Source organism: Narcine bancroftii, chromosome 3 (genome assembly GCF_036971445.1).
Source record: "Narcine bancroftii isolate sNarBan1 chromosome 3, sNarBan1.hap1, whole genome shotgun sequence".
In the NCBI taxonomy this organism is placed as follows: domain Eukaryota; kingdom Metazoa; phylum Chordata; class Chondrichthyes; order Torpediniformes; family Narcinidae; genus Narcine; species Narcine bancroftii.
Genome location: NC_091471.1, coordinates 336,988,520 through 337,003,403, shown reverse-complemented (window position 1 = coordinate 337,003,403; position 14,884 = coordinate 336,988,520). Strand labels below are relative to the sequence as shown.

General features: G+C 38.3%; 1 protein-coding gene across 2 annotated transcripts in view; it reads left to right on the top strand.

Moving 5' to 3' along the window:
- The window catches only part of LOC138759274 (putative leucine-rich repeat-containing protein DDB_G0290503), a 257,041-nt gene that overhangs the window by 211,910 nt on the left and 30,247 nt on the right, over nucleotides 1-14,884 (top strand). For both annotated transcript variants that reach the window (XM_069929427.1, XM_069929428.1), the window contains exon 16: nucleotides 8,467-12,165. In XM_069929427.1, the coding sequence (XP_069785528.1) occupies nucleotides 8,467-12,165 (3,699 nt within the window). The remainder of the gene's footprint in view (nucleotides 1-8,466; nucleotides 12,166-14,884) is intronic.

The following is a 14,884-nucleotide window of genomic DNA, read 5'->3' as shown; positions in this document are numbered from 1 at the left end:
ATGAAGGAGTGTAGCATTTTTAGAAGTGAAGTTTTTAGAAGTTCTGTTTTTTTGCACAAATAGCTATTTGTTTTTGTCTTGCATGAATACAAGGGCTAAATGGTTTCTTTTCATGCCATTCTCATCTATGATTCTACAAAGGCAAAGTATTTTTAACACCGCAAAAAGAAACTGTCTGTCCATATGGCAATGCTGGAGACTATGCTCATTAAATGCTTCCTTTCTCAGTCTAATTACAGTAGAGATCACTGTTGTTTGATTCTGCAATCTTACAAATTTATAATAATTGTGTGATTGAAGTATAAATTTTACATGGTCATCAGGGAAGGTAAGAGGCAGTACCTCACTAGGCTCGAGTCTCATGGTGACTAAGACTATCCTATCAAAGTTCTAAGCAAAGCTGGGCAGTTTAGCATGCAACAGCACAACACTTCTCAATGAGCTTAATCCATTCCACGCCTGCTTTGAACAGGGAGCCAGCAAGTCAGTGATATCAAATTCAATCGCTTCATGTGTCCCTGCACTCATTATTACTGCTGCTGATGTTAGATTGACCTTTTGGAGGGTGAACCTATGGACAGTGATGGACCCAGGTGGCGTCCCTGATCAGCAGGCAGGCGTCTTTAATCTCTCCCTGCAATAGACTGTAGTTCCCAGAGCCTCAACTACCATCATCCCAGTTCTGAAGAAAGCCATATGAATGGAGCTAATTGACTGCGGGCTTGGTGGCTCTGATAACCATCATCATGAAGTGCTTCTAGAGGCTGGTCATGGCTTGTATCAGTTTTAGCCTCCCAGGCTGCTTTGATCCACTTCACTTTGCCTAAAGTCTCAACAGCAGACACCATCTCCCTGGATCTTCCCTTAAACCTGCACACCAAGGACATCAAAGTCAGACTCTCGTTTATTGACTACAGCTCTGCCGTAGATACCGTAGACCCCAGTGAACATCGTTCAGCGGCTTTCTGCAAACTGAATAGTTGACTTCCTGTCTAACTGCAATTAATGAAGATGAGAAGAAACACCCCTCCATGATCACACTCACCATTAGCACTCAGCAAGAATGTGTACTCAGTCCCTTACCATACTCTCTTTGTGCCCACAACTGCAGAGCCAAATACTGCTCCAAATCCACCTTTAAGTTCCCTGATAACACCAGTTAGAGGCCGAATATTAAATAACGATGAAACGGAATGCAATTTAGTCTAATGACCTGATGCCAAGATTACCTGTCTCACAAGATCAAGATAAAGGAGCTCCTCAGAGACTTCAGGAGAGGGAGTCCAACCCACTCCATGTCTGCATAAGTGGTGCTGAAGTGCAGACAGTATATGGCTTTGAGTACTTAGGAATAAACATTTCCAATGCCCTAACCAGGGCCAACCATGTCGATGTGTTGATGAAGAAAGTGTACCAAGGGCTCTAATTCCTTGCAAGGCTAAGGATGGTGTGTATGCACCATCAAAATCATCTGGCACAGTGCATCACAATGTGGTCAAGGAACTATTCTACCCAAGGTCGAAAGAAGCTGCAGAAAATGGTCGATGCAGCCCAGAACAGCAACTCACTCAACTTCCTTCCCCTTTACCAACTCCATTTATACTTTCCACTGCCTCAGAAAGACAGCCGGCATACTGAAGAATCCACTCCCTTCTCCCTCCTTCTATCTGGGAGAAGGCTAAAGAGGGTGAGATCTCACACAAATGGGTGCAAAGACCATTTCTTCCCTACAGTTGTCACACATCTAAATAAACCTTACAATAGTATTCCTATATGACCCTTGCTAGCAACTAATCTACCTTTTCACTGTAACACTACACACTGTAATGTGGTCTTGCTCTTCTACTCTACTGCTGTATGCATGTTAGAGTTGACTTGCTGAACTGCTCGTAAAACAAACCTCACAGCAGTAGGTATAATGTGATAATAAACTTGTAATAATTGTGTATTTATTTGTGAGTTACTGTAAATGAAAAAGCAGAGATATTTTCTCCAAATTATTCATTTTGACGCAGTGTGGTTCGGTATAAATTGTTAATTTTATCTTGGTGTGCACTGATTAGTTTTAACATTAATAGTGAAAATTAAAGCATCCTAGATTAAATATTCACAGTAGATGATTACTGATCCTTGCATGCACACTTCACAGTGAATATGTTTGCTTCACTCCCTCAAATTTCGTTTACTAAAAATGATCAATATTACTTTTTTTTTGATGAGAGACTTTATATGGAATACACGGAATCAATTGTCTTTTTAGGAATGGTTGGAGAACTTCTTGGATCACAACTTCAGACACAAATGGATTGGGACAATAACCTGAGTCTACTTCTGGACTCAGCGCTCCACCAGTTTGTTTACTTAGCACTTGGCGGTATTTAAATAAAATTAAATTCTTAAGTTGTGAATCATGAGTATATTTAAACATTTTCCTTCCTTTCATTCTTCCCAAACTTCTTTTTCTTGGTTCTACTGCACAATTACATTGCAAAATGGTCCTGACTTGTTTCAGGTTTATCTGTCATATTCTGGTTACCTCCAGATTTATCATTGCTTTTGCCTTTGAGGGTTGCATCCAATAGTATTTTCACCTGTACTTGATTTGTATAATATTGTCGTTTCTGTTTCTAACACACTTTAAATTTGTCATTTGCCTTACAATAGACTCACGTCTAACTCATTAACGGACACAATTGTGAATAAATAAATATTTACCTAAATCACAAAAATAGTCCTTGATATTGATTGTTTCTGTTTGCATATAAGTAGCCATTCTGAACCTTCAGTGATCAGGAATGCAAGCCATTTAAGGGCCAGGAGTTCATCCTGTGGATGTATAGTAAGTACTTCCATCACTTTGAAAGTACAACAGCAGAGCAAGCTGGGCAGTCTGAACAACGGCATTATTTATTCATTCATTTATTTATTACTTTATTTCTTTGCATTAATAATGCATTATCAGCATTATTCTTGCTTAAACAAGAAAATTTTCAGATACTGGGGCCTCGTGCAATGCACAAATATGCTGGAGAAACTTGCGCAGCATCCACAGGAAATAAATGCTGTGTGACCTGCTGAGTTACTCCAATACACTTGTTAATTGTTGTTTGTTTTTTTTGTTTTGAACATCTATTCTTGGGCCTGCTCTATTTCACATTTATCTGTTGACCTCTGCAAAGTGCCACTTTCACAAGTAAGTTGATGACACCTGACTTTTTTGCTTGTCACAGGACTGGATGAGCTGTAGTTTTTATTAATTCAATATTAGGAAGAAGACCAAAGCTGTTAACTCAGCCTGACCTGCTGGCTCCACTGCTTGACCAAGCATCTGTCTGAAACAAATCCTGCAAAACATATCAGCTCTTTTGTCCAATTTGACCTTGAAATGTGTTTATCTACTTACCTGTGCTAATAGCCATCCCATTTGCTAACACTGTTTCCATTTCAGTTGCTTCACTCACCTCTAGTATCCTTAGCTATGACTTCTAAATGATTGGACCTGAACGTATCCTGATTGAAATGCTGAAGACTTGTTCTGAAAAACTAGCACCAACTCTAGGTGTTTTAGTACAGCTATAATGTTGTTACCCACCTGATAAAGAGTGAATTTGCTGGTGTATGTCCTTTCCATATGAGTGAAACTTAAAAGAACTCCTGCTAAGATGTAAAGCAATGCTCCATGATGACATTCCCTTTCTTTTTAAAATATTTTTATTGAATTTAATAAAAAAAATGCACATCTATAAATCCAATGCATAAGCTGGAATATAAGAAAAGACAGATACATTATACATTTCAAATAAAACCTTGATCATACATCGTGCAAATTATGTGCAACCTTCCCAATCAAACCCATTATATCAAACTATTAAAAAAAGGAAAAAGAATGAGCCCCATGTCTTATAAAAGTTGACCTTTACATCTTTAACATGACGTCTAACTTTTTTTCTCTACTTAGGAAAGACATAATCTTCTGTAATCATTGAATATGAATTGGTGGAGTGCTGTTTTTCCATTTCATCAAAATTGTCTGTCTAGCTATCACTGAAGTAAAAGCTAAAATTTGCTTCTGCGATGAAGTTAATAAATCTTCTTGAGAAAAAAACCAAATAGAGCAATTAAGGAGCACGTTTGTAGTTTAACCCTAAAAATGACATAAAAGTTAAAAAATAATTTTTCCAAAAATTTTCTAAACTAAGGCAAGCCCAAAACATGTGTGTATAAATGAAGGGTCAAAAATTTTACATCGATCACATAGTGGATCAATATCAGAATAAAAGCGAGATTGGCTTTTGAAATACGTGTTTTGCACACCACTTTGAGTTGAAGCAAACCATGTTGCACACAGAAAGGCATTCTCTTGTTATGTCAGATCAGGTAATTGATTCCTAAGCCTTTGAATTTATGTTGGGTTATCTGTACTGCCATTAGATTTCCAGTTTGGATAAAAATCATTTTCTGTTATTTTTGACTAAGATAGAATTTTGTTGTTCTTGGTGTGAGCAGAGTTACATCGATTCATTCATGATAATTGATATATTACCATTCATAAAATCTCTCATTCTGCTGTACTGACAAGTCTCCAAATTTATTCCAAACACAAAAAGAACATCAGCAAACTTCAGTTCAAAGACTCGTGTTACTGTTACAAGCACCAGTTTTTCTTCAGTATCTCACACTTCACGTCTGTTTCCCATGTGTGAAATGAGATGGTGGCCCTCGAGATTATTAAAGCCATGCCGCATCCCCACATTGTACAGTGAGTGAATTATTCCTGGACATTGAGTTTGCATAGATGAGTGAATATGCTAAGTAATTTACGCGGAAGGTGGTTTATCTAGCATGATTGAATAAGATGACCAGTGTTCTTTCCTTGTATCTTAAGTTGGCATATGGTAATTTGAAGATCACAGTATTTATCTGATATACAGGAGGGTGTTTGAAGCAGAGGTAAGCAGGGTATGGGACAGTGATGCTTCATATTTATCCTATGATCAGTGTAAGAAGACAAAGTGAGACATTATGGTGATCTTCTAAACAACTGTAATATTTCAAACAAATTATATTTTTGACTTTTCCTTTTTTCTGATGTGATTTTTAATTGGATCATTGTTGTGCAAAGAACATCTTGTTAGTGAAATAAATTTGAGAAGTGCCTGTCTTATGGGTGATGGCTGTTGAATGATGGAGATGATCAATCCATTCATTTATAATTTTGGTAATATTTCGAAGGTACAAAGTGCACTATAATAACTCACTGTTGGTTCTGCAACATGCAAACCAAAGAATTCTTTCATCTGGAAGGATGCTGGTAGTAGGTATCTGTAATGCTCCAAGTCATTAACCTGATTTGCAAATGCTCTCTGCCACCTAGTTCAGCTTAGAGTACAGTATTTCACCACAAAATGAATAATTTAAACTTCCACTCCCTGCTCAACACTAGACTTAAGAACATGGTGGGTTAACCAGAAAATGAAACCCTACCTTGCACTTAAAACCCATTTAATTTTCTAAATTTAAATTTTAGTCATACAACACAGTAAGAGGCACTTTTGGCCCATGGCCTCATGCCACCCATTTGAAGGGTAGGAGGAAACCTATGCAGACATGGGGAGAACACAGAAGCTCCTTACAGACAATGCAGAATTTGAATTCCAGTTGCTGACGCTGTAACCGAGTTGTGCTATCTGTGCTGTCCAATGTCACAAGAATAAATCCCAGTTGCTCCCATTGTGGCCTCCTGTACTAGACGGCTGGGAGATATTTTCACTGAGCAACTTTGCTCTGCCTGCTAAAATAATAGCGACCAACCATTTTAATTTCACACACCATCCATGGCTTTGTGCGCTGCCAAACTGAGGCTACCCACAAATTGGAGGTACAATACCTAAAATTCCTTCTGAGCAATCTCCATCCAGATGGCATTAACAATGAATTCCCCAGCTTCCATTCAACCCCTCCCCTGAGGTATTTTCCTATCCCCAGTCCCTCCTCTCCCCTCCCCATTCAGAGCTACCCTATTCTCTCTATCAGTTCAGCAATTTTCTCTTTTACCCTCTCACCCATATTCACCTCTGACTTCTTATCGGTTAGCCTGTACTCCTTCCCCTGTCCCTTCCTCCCTCCTCTTCTTATCTTTTTAATCAGATGCTTACCCGTTTTACCGTGCTCATTGACGAAAGAATCAGGCCCAAAAAGTTGGTTACCCTTTAGATGCTGCAGGACCTGCTGAGTTTCTCTAGCACTTTTGTGTATTGCACTGTCTCTTTCTCTAAAGAGATTTTATAGTTTATTAGCTGATGCATTCTCAACTATCTCCAGTTCCATGAATGGCTTTGATACTAACCTAAAAATTGCTGAACTCTTTTTAATGACATGAAGTCAGTATTCTGGTTGGCTTGTGGCTGGTTTTCAATAGTATAAAGATTGTAACCATCGTGGTACTGAAAAGGATTGTAATCTGCAGTGGTCGAATTCCCAACAAAGTGTTCCTGGATTTCTCAGTGTCTCTGTTGTATTGATCTGTTTCAAGATCATGCAATTACCAGTGGTTAGCTGCAAAGTTATGACTCAGGAGCCAGCTAAGAAACAGATAGACCATATTTCAAGCCAATCAAGGGTTCTCCAAGGCTACAACCAGTGTTTCTGGTAGGAAGTTGCCTGGGAGGTCTCTTCGAGGAGTATTACTATGTGAATGCAATTTATAAACGAAAGCACTTCAAAAAGCTGACAACTCAGATGAAGCCCATACCCATCCATTCAATTCTTGTGAGCTAAAAACAAAAAAGTAGATGAAATTTTGTCTGTTTGAGTCTGGAGTTTGGGTAACCTCCTTAATGCAGTGGAAAAGAACAAACTCTTGCAGTAAACTTAGACATACTGCATGGTTACAGACCTTTTCAGTCAATGAGCCCATGCCAAACAAATGCATCAATTAACCCTCAGTACCCATGCACTTTTGAAGGATGGAGGAAACTAAAACATCCAGAGCAAACACACAGACATGGGGGAGAACATACAATCTCCTTACAGTGCTGGATTCGAACCCGGGCTACTGGCACTGTAATAGCATTGCGCTAATCGCTACGTTAATCTTGCTGCCCAAGGATCAGCTACACCTGGAACCATCCAGAGAATAGTAAACAATGATTGTGACCTTGACTACCACAGTCAAAGCATTCCAGACCCACTTGTGAGCTTGTATTTGAAGTCACAGGTGGTCAAGGAACTCAGTGAGGCAAACAATTCAGTGTTGGGCCAATGTATATCATGGTTTCAGGAAAATAATATTAGTAAAAGTTAGTTGCTTTGTGGACCAATAGGAATTTAGACTAGGGAGGTTGAAAAGCACCCTGGAGATGAATTTTGCATTGTTGTTGACATCCATTTAAGGAAGTTTTGGGCTAGGGCAAAAAAAAAGTATGAACTGAAATTCTGAAAGAATGTCAAGGTTGAATTTATTACTGGGTACTGAGAATCAGAAGTTGAATGAAAATTTGCTCAGCACCAAGTTGTGCTTATTTTCATTTGCATGGCATCATTTTTGTTTTGAGTTGTACATAGGAATTTCTTGACCACTGCTTTTTTTTTTAGCTTCCACTCAAGTTTTCGTCTTTGATTCTATACTACCTATCTCATTCTACAGATGCTTGTTTATTGAAAAGACCATTAATTCTGAACATGATAATAATTGAATTGACTATCTTTAACTTTCAAAAGGAGGGACAACTGTTAAGGTTATTGCTATGTTTTGTCGATTCTCTACTCGCTGTATTTTAACTTGGAATTATTGCATAATAGTTGGAACAAAAGAAGTTAGTAAACATCCATTTGGAAATCTTTCTAGTTCTTTGAATATTCTGTTCTGGTGGTTGTATGTTGTTGTTAGCTCTTCTTCTGATTTCCACCAACCAGAAGCTATAAGAGGATGTTAAAGCTGATATATAATAAGGACTTGGTACCAAATCTGAAAGGTACAAGGGGAGAGACAAGGAGTAGACCTTGAGAATTTTGAAGCAGAAGCTTTGAACACGTCTAAGCTACAAGTCAGAGCTACATTCAAGTATCCCACGGTTAAAAGCACTGGATTTCATTATAAGTAGAATAATTACCTGCCTGTATGTTAATCATTCTATGCTAACCAAGCATTGGTAGTACTACCCACTTCCCAATAATGCTAACATTTCATGTGCATGTTTTCTAAGATACTAACTTTATTCTGAATTCATTAGTGGATTTGCTTAATTTTGCTTCATTTTTACAACCGATAGTTTGGCATTTATCTTAACAAAAATGTAATTTACTTCCCTGAATAATGCTGAAGTTATAAAATCTACATGAAGGAACATGTATTTACAAGCAAATTGTTTTAAATCTCCATTATTGGGACAGAGAAGCAAAAATTAAACAGTTTATTCAGAAATCTTTTACATCTGTGTTAACCACTGTCTGGTCCCCTTTTCTAAGCTGGAGCCACCTTTGGCAAGTTCTAACGCCTGGCAACAGCTACAGAAGCTGAACCAGGACCTGCAAGCTGAGCTGGAGGTTCAACGGCAAAAACAGGAGGTGGCTAATACACAAGCCCAGAGCCAAAAAAAGAGTTACCAGGATGCCAAGGAGCTCTTAAGACAACAAGAGGCAAAATTGCAAAATCTTCAGGCCAGACTGGACATTTCTTTGTCAGAAGTAGCCATTAATGAACAGTTATTATCTAAAGCACAAAATGAGTTGAGACTTGAGCGCCAAAAGTGCAAAGAGCAAACTGACGAGTATGAGAGAAAATTAAGTATGTTTAGCAACAAATTGTGTGAGAGTGAAGAGAAACTTAGAGAAGTAGAGGGACTACTTCTCGAAAAAACTCAAAGTTTTAGGGATCTCGAAAGACAAGTGGCTCTTCAGGATAACTATCAGCGTGAAGTGAAGCGACTGCAAGATCATCTGGAAGCAGCATGCAATAGGCTATACAGCAGTGAACAAGAACTAGCTCTGAGCGAAGAACGTTTTAAGAAACAATATGAGAGTCTGAAAGAAAAGTACGAAAAGGAAAAAGAATTGTTGTCACACAATGTACAAGAAGCTGAAGATAAGGTTAGGGAGTATGAAGATCGCCTCCAGACCCTTGAGGCTCAGTTAGAGAGAGTTCAAAAAGAAAAATTGGCCACCTCTTTCAAAAGCAGTGAGATGGTGAGGCAAATGGAAGAACATGTTGAGATGAGTGAGGGGACAGTGAAGCAGCTTACCCATGATGTAGACATTTTGTCAGCTGAGAATGAAAAATTAAATCAGCGCTATCAGGAAATAGTTAATCAGTTGACAGAAGCTGATAGAGAAGTTGAAGGGTTGAAGTTAGAATTGGTAAAGGATCGAGAAAGGTATCAAGATCTGAATGAAGATTTTGAAAAAGCTATTCAAGATGTGAATGCACTGAAAAGGGAAGTGGAAGAAAGCGATTTTAAAATGTTATCAGTCAAGAAATCCTATGAGAAAGAATTAGAAAAGAAAACTAAGGACTTCAATGAAGCTTTAATCAAGCTAGAAGCTTTGGGGACCAGCTTGGAGGAGACAGAGAAGAAATTGCATCTTAAGGAGGCCACTCTTAAAGGTCTTGGTTGGCAAGTGCCAACAGACATTGATATGCTTTTAGAGAAAGAAAAAGAACTTCAGATCAAATTAGAAGATGCTGAAGCCAGGTTAACAGAACAGAGTAGGAACCTGCAGATAACTGAAGCCAATTATGAAGGGCTTCTTTCCCAAAAATCCAAACTTCAATCAGATCTGGAAATTTTAAAGAAACAAAATGAACATACTGCTAAAACTAGTCTTTCAGCTGTTGAAAACGTTCTTCAATGCACCCCCAGTCGGTCTGAACCAGACCGAGACCTGGGCACACTCGGTGTGCAACTTTCAAAAGAGTTGATGGCAAGGCTTCAGCATTTGGATGGTCAAGTCACAGTACTGACTGGTTCAGTTAATAAAGCATTTTCTGAAAGTTGTTTTTCAAAACTTCCATCCTCTGAGAATACTGAAACGCCAAATGAAACAGCAGCAGTTAATAGCGACATTGCAAACCTGAAAAAATGCCTGGCAATTGTGTGCACAATGGAGACTAAATTATTAACAGCAGAACAAAACTTTAAAAAGGAAACTGTTGGTCCTTTAAATACAAGGTCCCATTTCGATGCTGAAAATCGTGGAGAACTATTGGAATCTGGAGTTCATTCAAGAGGGCAGGGGTTAGAAAACCAGCCATTAACATATTCTCTCTCAGAATATTTATCCAGTTTAAATATCAACCATAATATGCTGATTCCAGCTGAATTTCATTCGCTCCAAACAAAACTTTTGCATTTGCATCATGTTTTGGAAAATTTACAACAGAAATTTGATCAAATTGCGCAAGAAAATAGGGGACAATATGGACAATGGCCTGAATTAGTGCATGCCTTACAAGGCTCAATAGAGTACTTGCAATGTATGGAAGAAGATTTAACCAGAAAAAGTATGGTATATTTTGGTGAAGAATCTTTAGAAAGAGGTTCCTTAACAGAGGAGGAAAAACTGAAATATTTAGCTGACAAACTTTCACTTGAAGGAGCAGCACTTAACAATATAGCCAACGCTTTGCAGAATGCAAACTCTAGCGTCAAATATACGTTAGATGAAATTAGAAAACAAAGTGAAAATATCACGACACCGTTGGTTTCTGTGGATGAAGTCAGTACTCAAATTGGCCAAGCTGTTCTTAACAAAATATTTATGGAAGGAGAGTTTTGGGCAAATATGCCTAAAATTCAGGAAGATAAGACTTCAGATGTTGAAGAACAAATGAGCCATCCCTTAAGCAGTTATCTAAATATGATGGCAGACAGTAGCTTAATGAAAGGTGAACTATTGTTCTGGGCCCACAATGTTTTGGAAGTGTCGAATGAAAAGCTGCAGCAATTGAAAGCACAATACACGGAAATACTTCATCGAAACCAGAACTGTGAGCAGATGCTCATGAATGTTGTTGCTGCTTATGGCACTTGCCGGCTCGAGGAGCAGATTGAAGAAATTCGAAGTGGACTGAATAAACATGAAGAGGACGAATCATTGCTTTTGTCTTCTCAAGCTTGTGAACCACCGTCAGCATCCAAGTCTGCTGACCAGGATTTTGAACTCTGTGTAAGGACAGAGTTAGTGCAGCAAATTAAGAAAAACGCTTCCTTGTTGAAGAAAATCTCGTGCAGTATTCAGTCTGGTGCAGATGATGAATTAAGCCTTATGGCCAGGAAATATATTCATAGTGTGGATTGCATGCCCATCTTCACCAGACATTGTAATGCAAAAGATATCTGGCCTTTTCTACTGCAAGATGCAATGGTGCAGGCTGAATTATCCTATGTAATTTCCAGGATACAGTTAAAACACCTGCAAAGTGGGGATGAACAATTGACAATGGACAGCCCTGAAATGGAGCACACAAACTCCATTACCTCATTGTGGGGTATGGATGCAGCTGAGTTGAAAAAACAAAAGGAAGAACAGGATATGAAGTTAAAGAAATTCAAAGGGGATCTTAAACAATCAGATATTTCAGAACCAGGTGCTACTGCTAGGACGACACATATTCATCTTGAGGGAGAACCAATTGACTCATTGGACAAGGCTATTGAACTTCAAGACATGGCAGCAAGGCATAAAAAAGAGCTGCGGGAAGTGCGGGAAGCATATGAAGCCGAGCTGGAGAAATTGAAAAAGGAAATAGCAAGAGCTGGGGAAACCTTAAGGTTGAAAACAGAAGAAAATGTGAAAGAGATAGATTCATTGACCGTTTGTATGGAAAACTTGAAGGAAAAGCACGTTGAGGAGTTGAAGAGACGAGGGGAAGAGTTTAAAATGGAAAAGAGAGAACTGGATAAAAAGTGTGCCAGGGTGAAAGAAGAGCTTACACGAGAAATTGAAGCTTTAAAGGAATGTAAAGATCCTAAAGAATTGGATCTAGTAAGTGATCTGCAGAGATCAACTGACCCATACAGAAAATCAACAAGTGAGATACCTTCCATGGCCCTGCTTAGAAATCGCATACAAGAACTGGAATCCCAGATAGATGCCATGAAAAATAAGATTGAAGCCAGTCCAACAAATCTACGGGAGAAATATGAAAAGGATCTGGAGAATCTCAAGGTGTCCATGTCTTTAATACTGAGTAGTAACTGCATGTTGGCTGGTAGCATTTTACCTTGCTGCACCAGTTAGCTTATTTTTGTCATGTGTTTTGTGTCTCAATCTGCATGGCATGATGTGTGGTTGGACTGGGCAAAGTTGGGAAGAGTATATTGTCCAAACTTGGGGGGAATGGCAGAAGGAAATGGATTCAGCAACTGACTTACAGGGTGTATGCTGAAGAGACTGGTTGCATTATATTCACATAAAATAACTGTTTATAGAGGCTGTCCAGTTTTGAGCAAAAACATTACACCCAGAAAAAGGTACCTAAATTTGCCCAGTTCTTCTCTGTTGTACCTTTGCTCTGTTGTTGCTGTGCTCTCTTAAGAATTTTTTTCAAATGCAGCAGAACCCATTTATCTATTTTGTCTCTGAACTAAGTTTTAAGTTACCAGAAAGGGGTTGAAGTAAGGTTTCAGTAGGAAGTCCAATTAAGTTCAATATAGCATTTTTAAAACTCTTGTTTCTCCGAAGATCAAAAGATTGGAATGTAATTTCCTAATGTATAAACCATTATAACTTGGCTGTCCTTGTCCAGCCTTTGACATTAAAAGATTTTCTTCATTATACAAACTTTGTTGATTAGCCCACTTTAAATTTTGGCTCCTGCTTTTACACCATTTTGTGAACATTTTAAAAATGCATCCTTATTTTAAAAGGATGACGTAGCTCATATTTTGTCAATATATTCAGGATAATTTTCTATATATAATTTTGATTAGTAATTTGTATTTCTGATTGGTCAGACAGTGGATTCAATTGCATTTGATTAAAAACATCCCTTCACAGGAATCGAGCTGTGCTTAATAATGCAAGTTATCTACTGTTACCCTTCAGTGTCTAACCTATTGCTATGCAATTAATAAATAAATCTCCCTTTCTCTTTCAGCTGGCTGTACCTCTTTATCACACCTTTGAGGCATTAATAAGCTAACAACCTATTTTGTTCACCAAGCAATGTCATAAAGGTCATTCATATTTTATGTGTAAGAACAGGTGTGAATTCACTTTGTCGATCATTTAAAGTTCCCAGATACATTGTAGTCTGGGCAACTTAAGCCAATAGTATCAATCAAGGCTTATTTTTACTGGAGTCTTGAGTCAAATCCATCTAGTCTGTCCAAGGGAACATTTTCTCCAAGATAGTCTTAAAAGTGGCAATTATCTCCAAGTTGGTCCCCAATTCAAATCCTGATGTGTGGTGTAAGGAGGTACACTGTTACGCATGCTTAATTTGGATAGGGACAGGAGAAAATTTCACGGCCACTCTTCTGATGTCTCCCATTTGGCCCTTTGTACCAGTGCGTGGATGATTGAATTGGTGTGATGCCATGAGGACTGACTGGTGGACTGAAATGCTAGAGAACGACTAGGACTTCTGACCCTGACGCCATCAAAAAGTTGATGCTTTCTATTCACGTGTGGGGAATTGCTGGGAGGCAGCAGCTCAAGAGGGTTGGAAGTTGATGAATTTCTGTAAAACCAAGAATAATGTGCTTTATAATGGTAGAAATTATGAATGGACAGAGGTGTTTATTTTGCGATTATAATTCAACTCTTAAAGTTCTTTTAAGAGGTGTTTCAAGTGTTGTGTTCACGATTACAATGTTTATGAACATACAGATAATCACAATTTGGATGCCAGATTTTCCCCCCCTGAGCCTTTACAGTCATGGCTGTATGTATAGTAAAGGCAACTCCGTATTTCTATCTGTTCCTCGAAGGTTTCATACCTTGCTTTATACACTCAGTTCAAAAATATTGAAAAACTCTGCTGCCATTGCCCGTTCAGGAAGATTTCCAAAGACCCTAAAATTTCAGAATAAAGTAAATTGTTTCAATTCTATCTTAAAGCCACCCTCATTTTTTTTAATAGTGACCCCCAATTCTAGATTCTCCTCTAAAAGGAAACATCCATTTCCTGTGCAACCTGCCAAGACCCCTCAGAATTTGAATGTTGATATCAAGTTCCCTCGCCTAAAGTCCTGCAGATATAAGCATGTTCAGTCCAACTTCACTTCATGAGACAATCCACCAATTATAGATATCAGTTGTAAATCCTTTTCTGAGCTCCTTTCAACAAGATTAAATCCTGAAGTCCACAAATAAAACCACCGCTCGTACCCCAGCTGTGTCCTCACGAATGTGTAATATAACTGAAGCATTGTTACTCCATATTTTCATATAACACTATCCCATTTACAAGAAGCAGTAAAATGTTGTTAGTTTTCCTAATTAGTTACAGTTTACCTGCATATTAGTCTTTTGCAAAACATGCACTGGGGCTCCCAGAGTCCTCTGCATCTCAGAACTCTGAAGTTTCTCATCATTTTGGGAATGTGTGGTTCTATTTTACCTCTCAAGAAAGACAATTTCATGTTTTCTGACATTTTATTTCTCTTTGCTTACTTGCTTAAACTGTTTCTATCTCCTTGGAGCCTCTTTTAAATTGGTTACACACACTGGAACTATATTATAAAGACTGAAACCTGTGCAAGATGCCCTAAACACCGTTATTGTATATGATTAACAGTTATTATGTTAGCTGTTGGGAATGCAGCAAGATCTCCAGTTAGTCAATTACCAGACTGCTCCAAGTCAGAACCTTTAATAAATGGGTATGCTTTTTGCTGCAGAGAATTCTTTCCCTACAGAATACTGGACAGTAGTTTGAAAT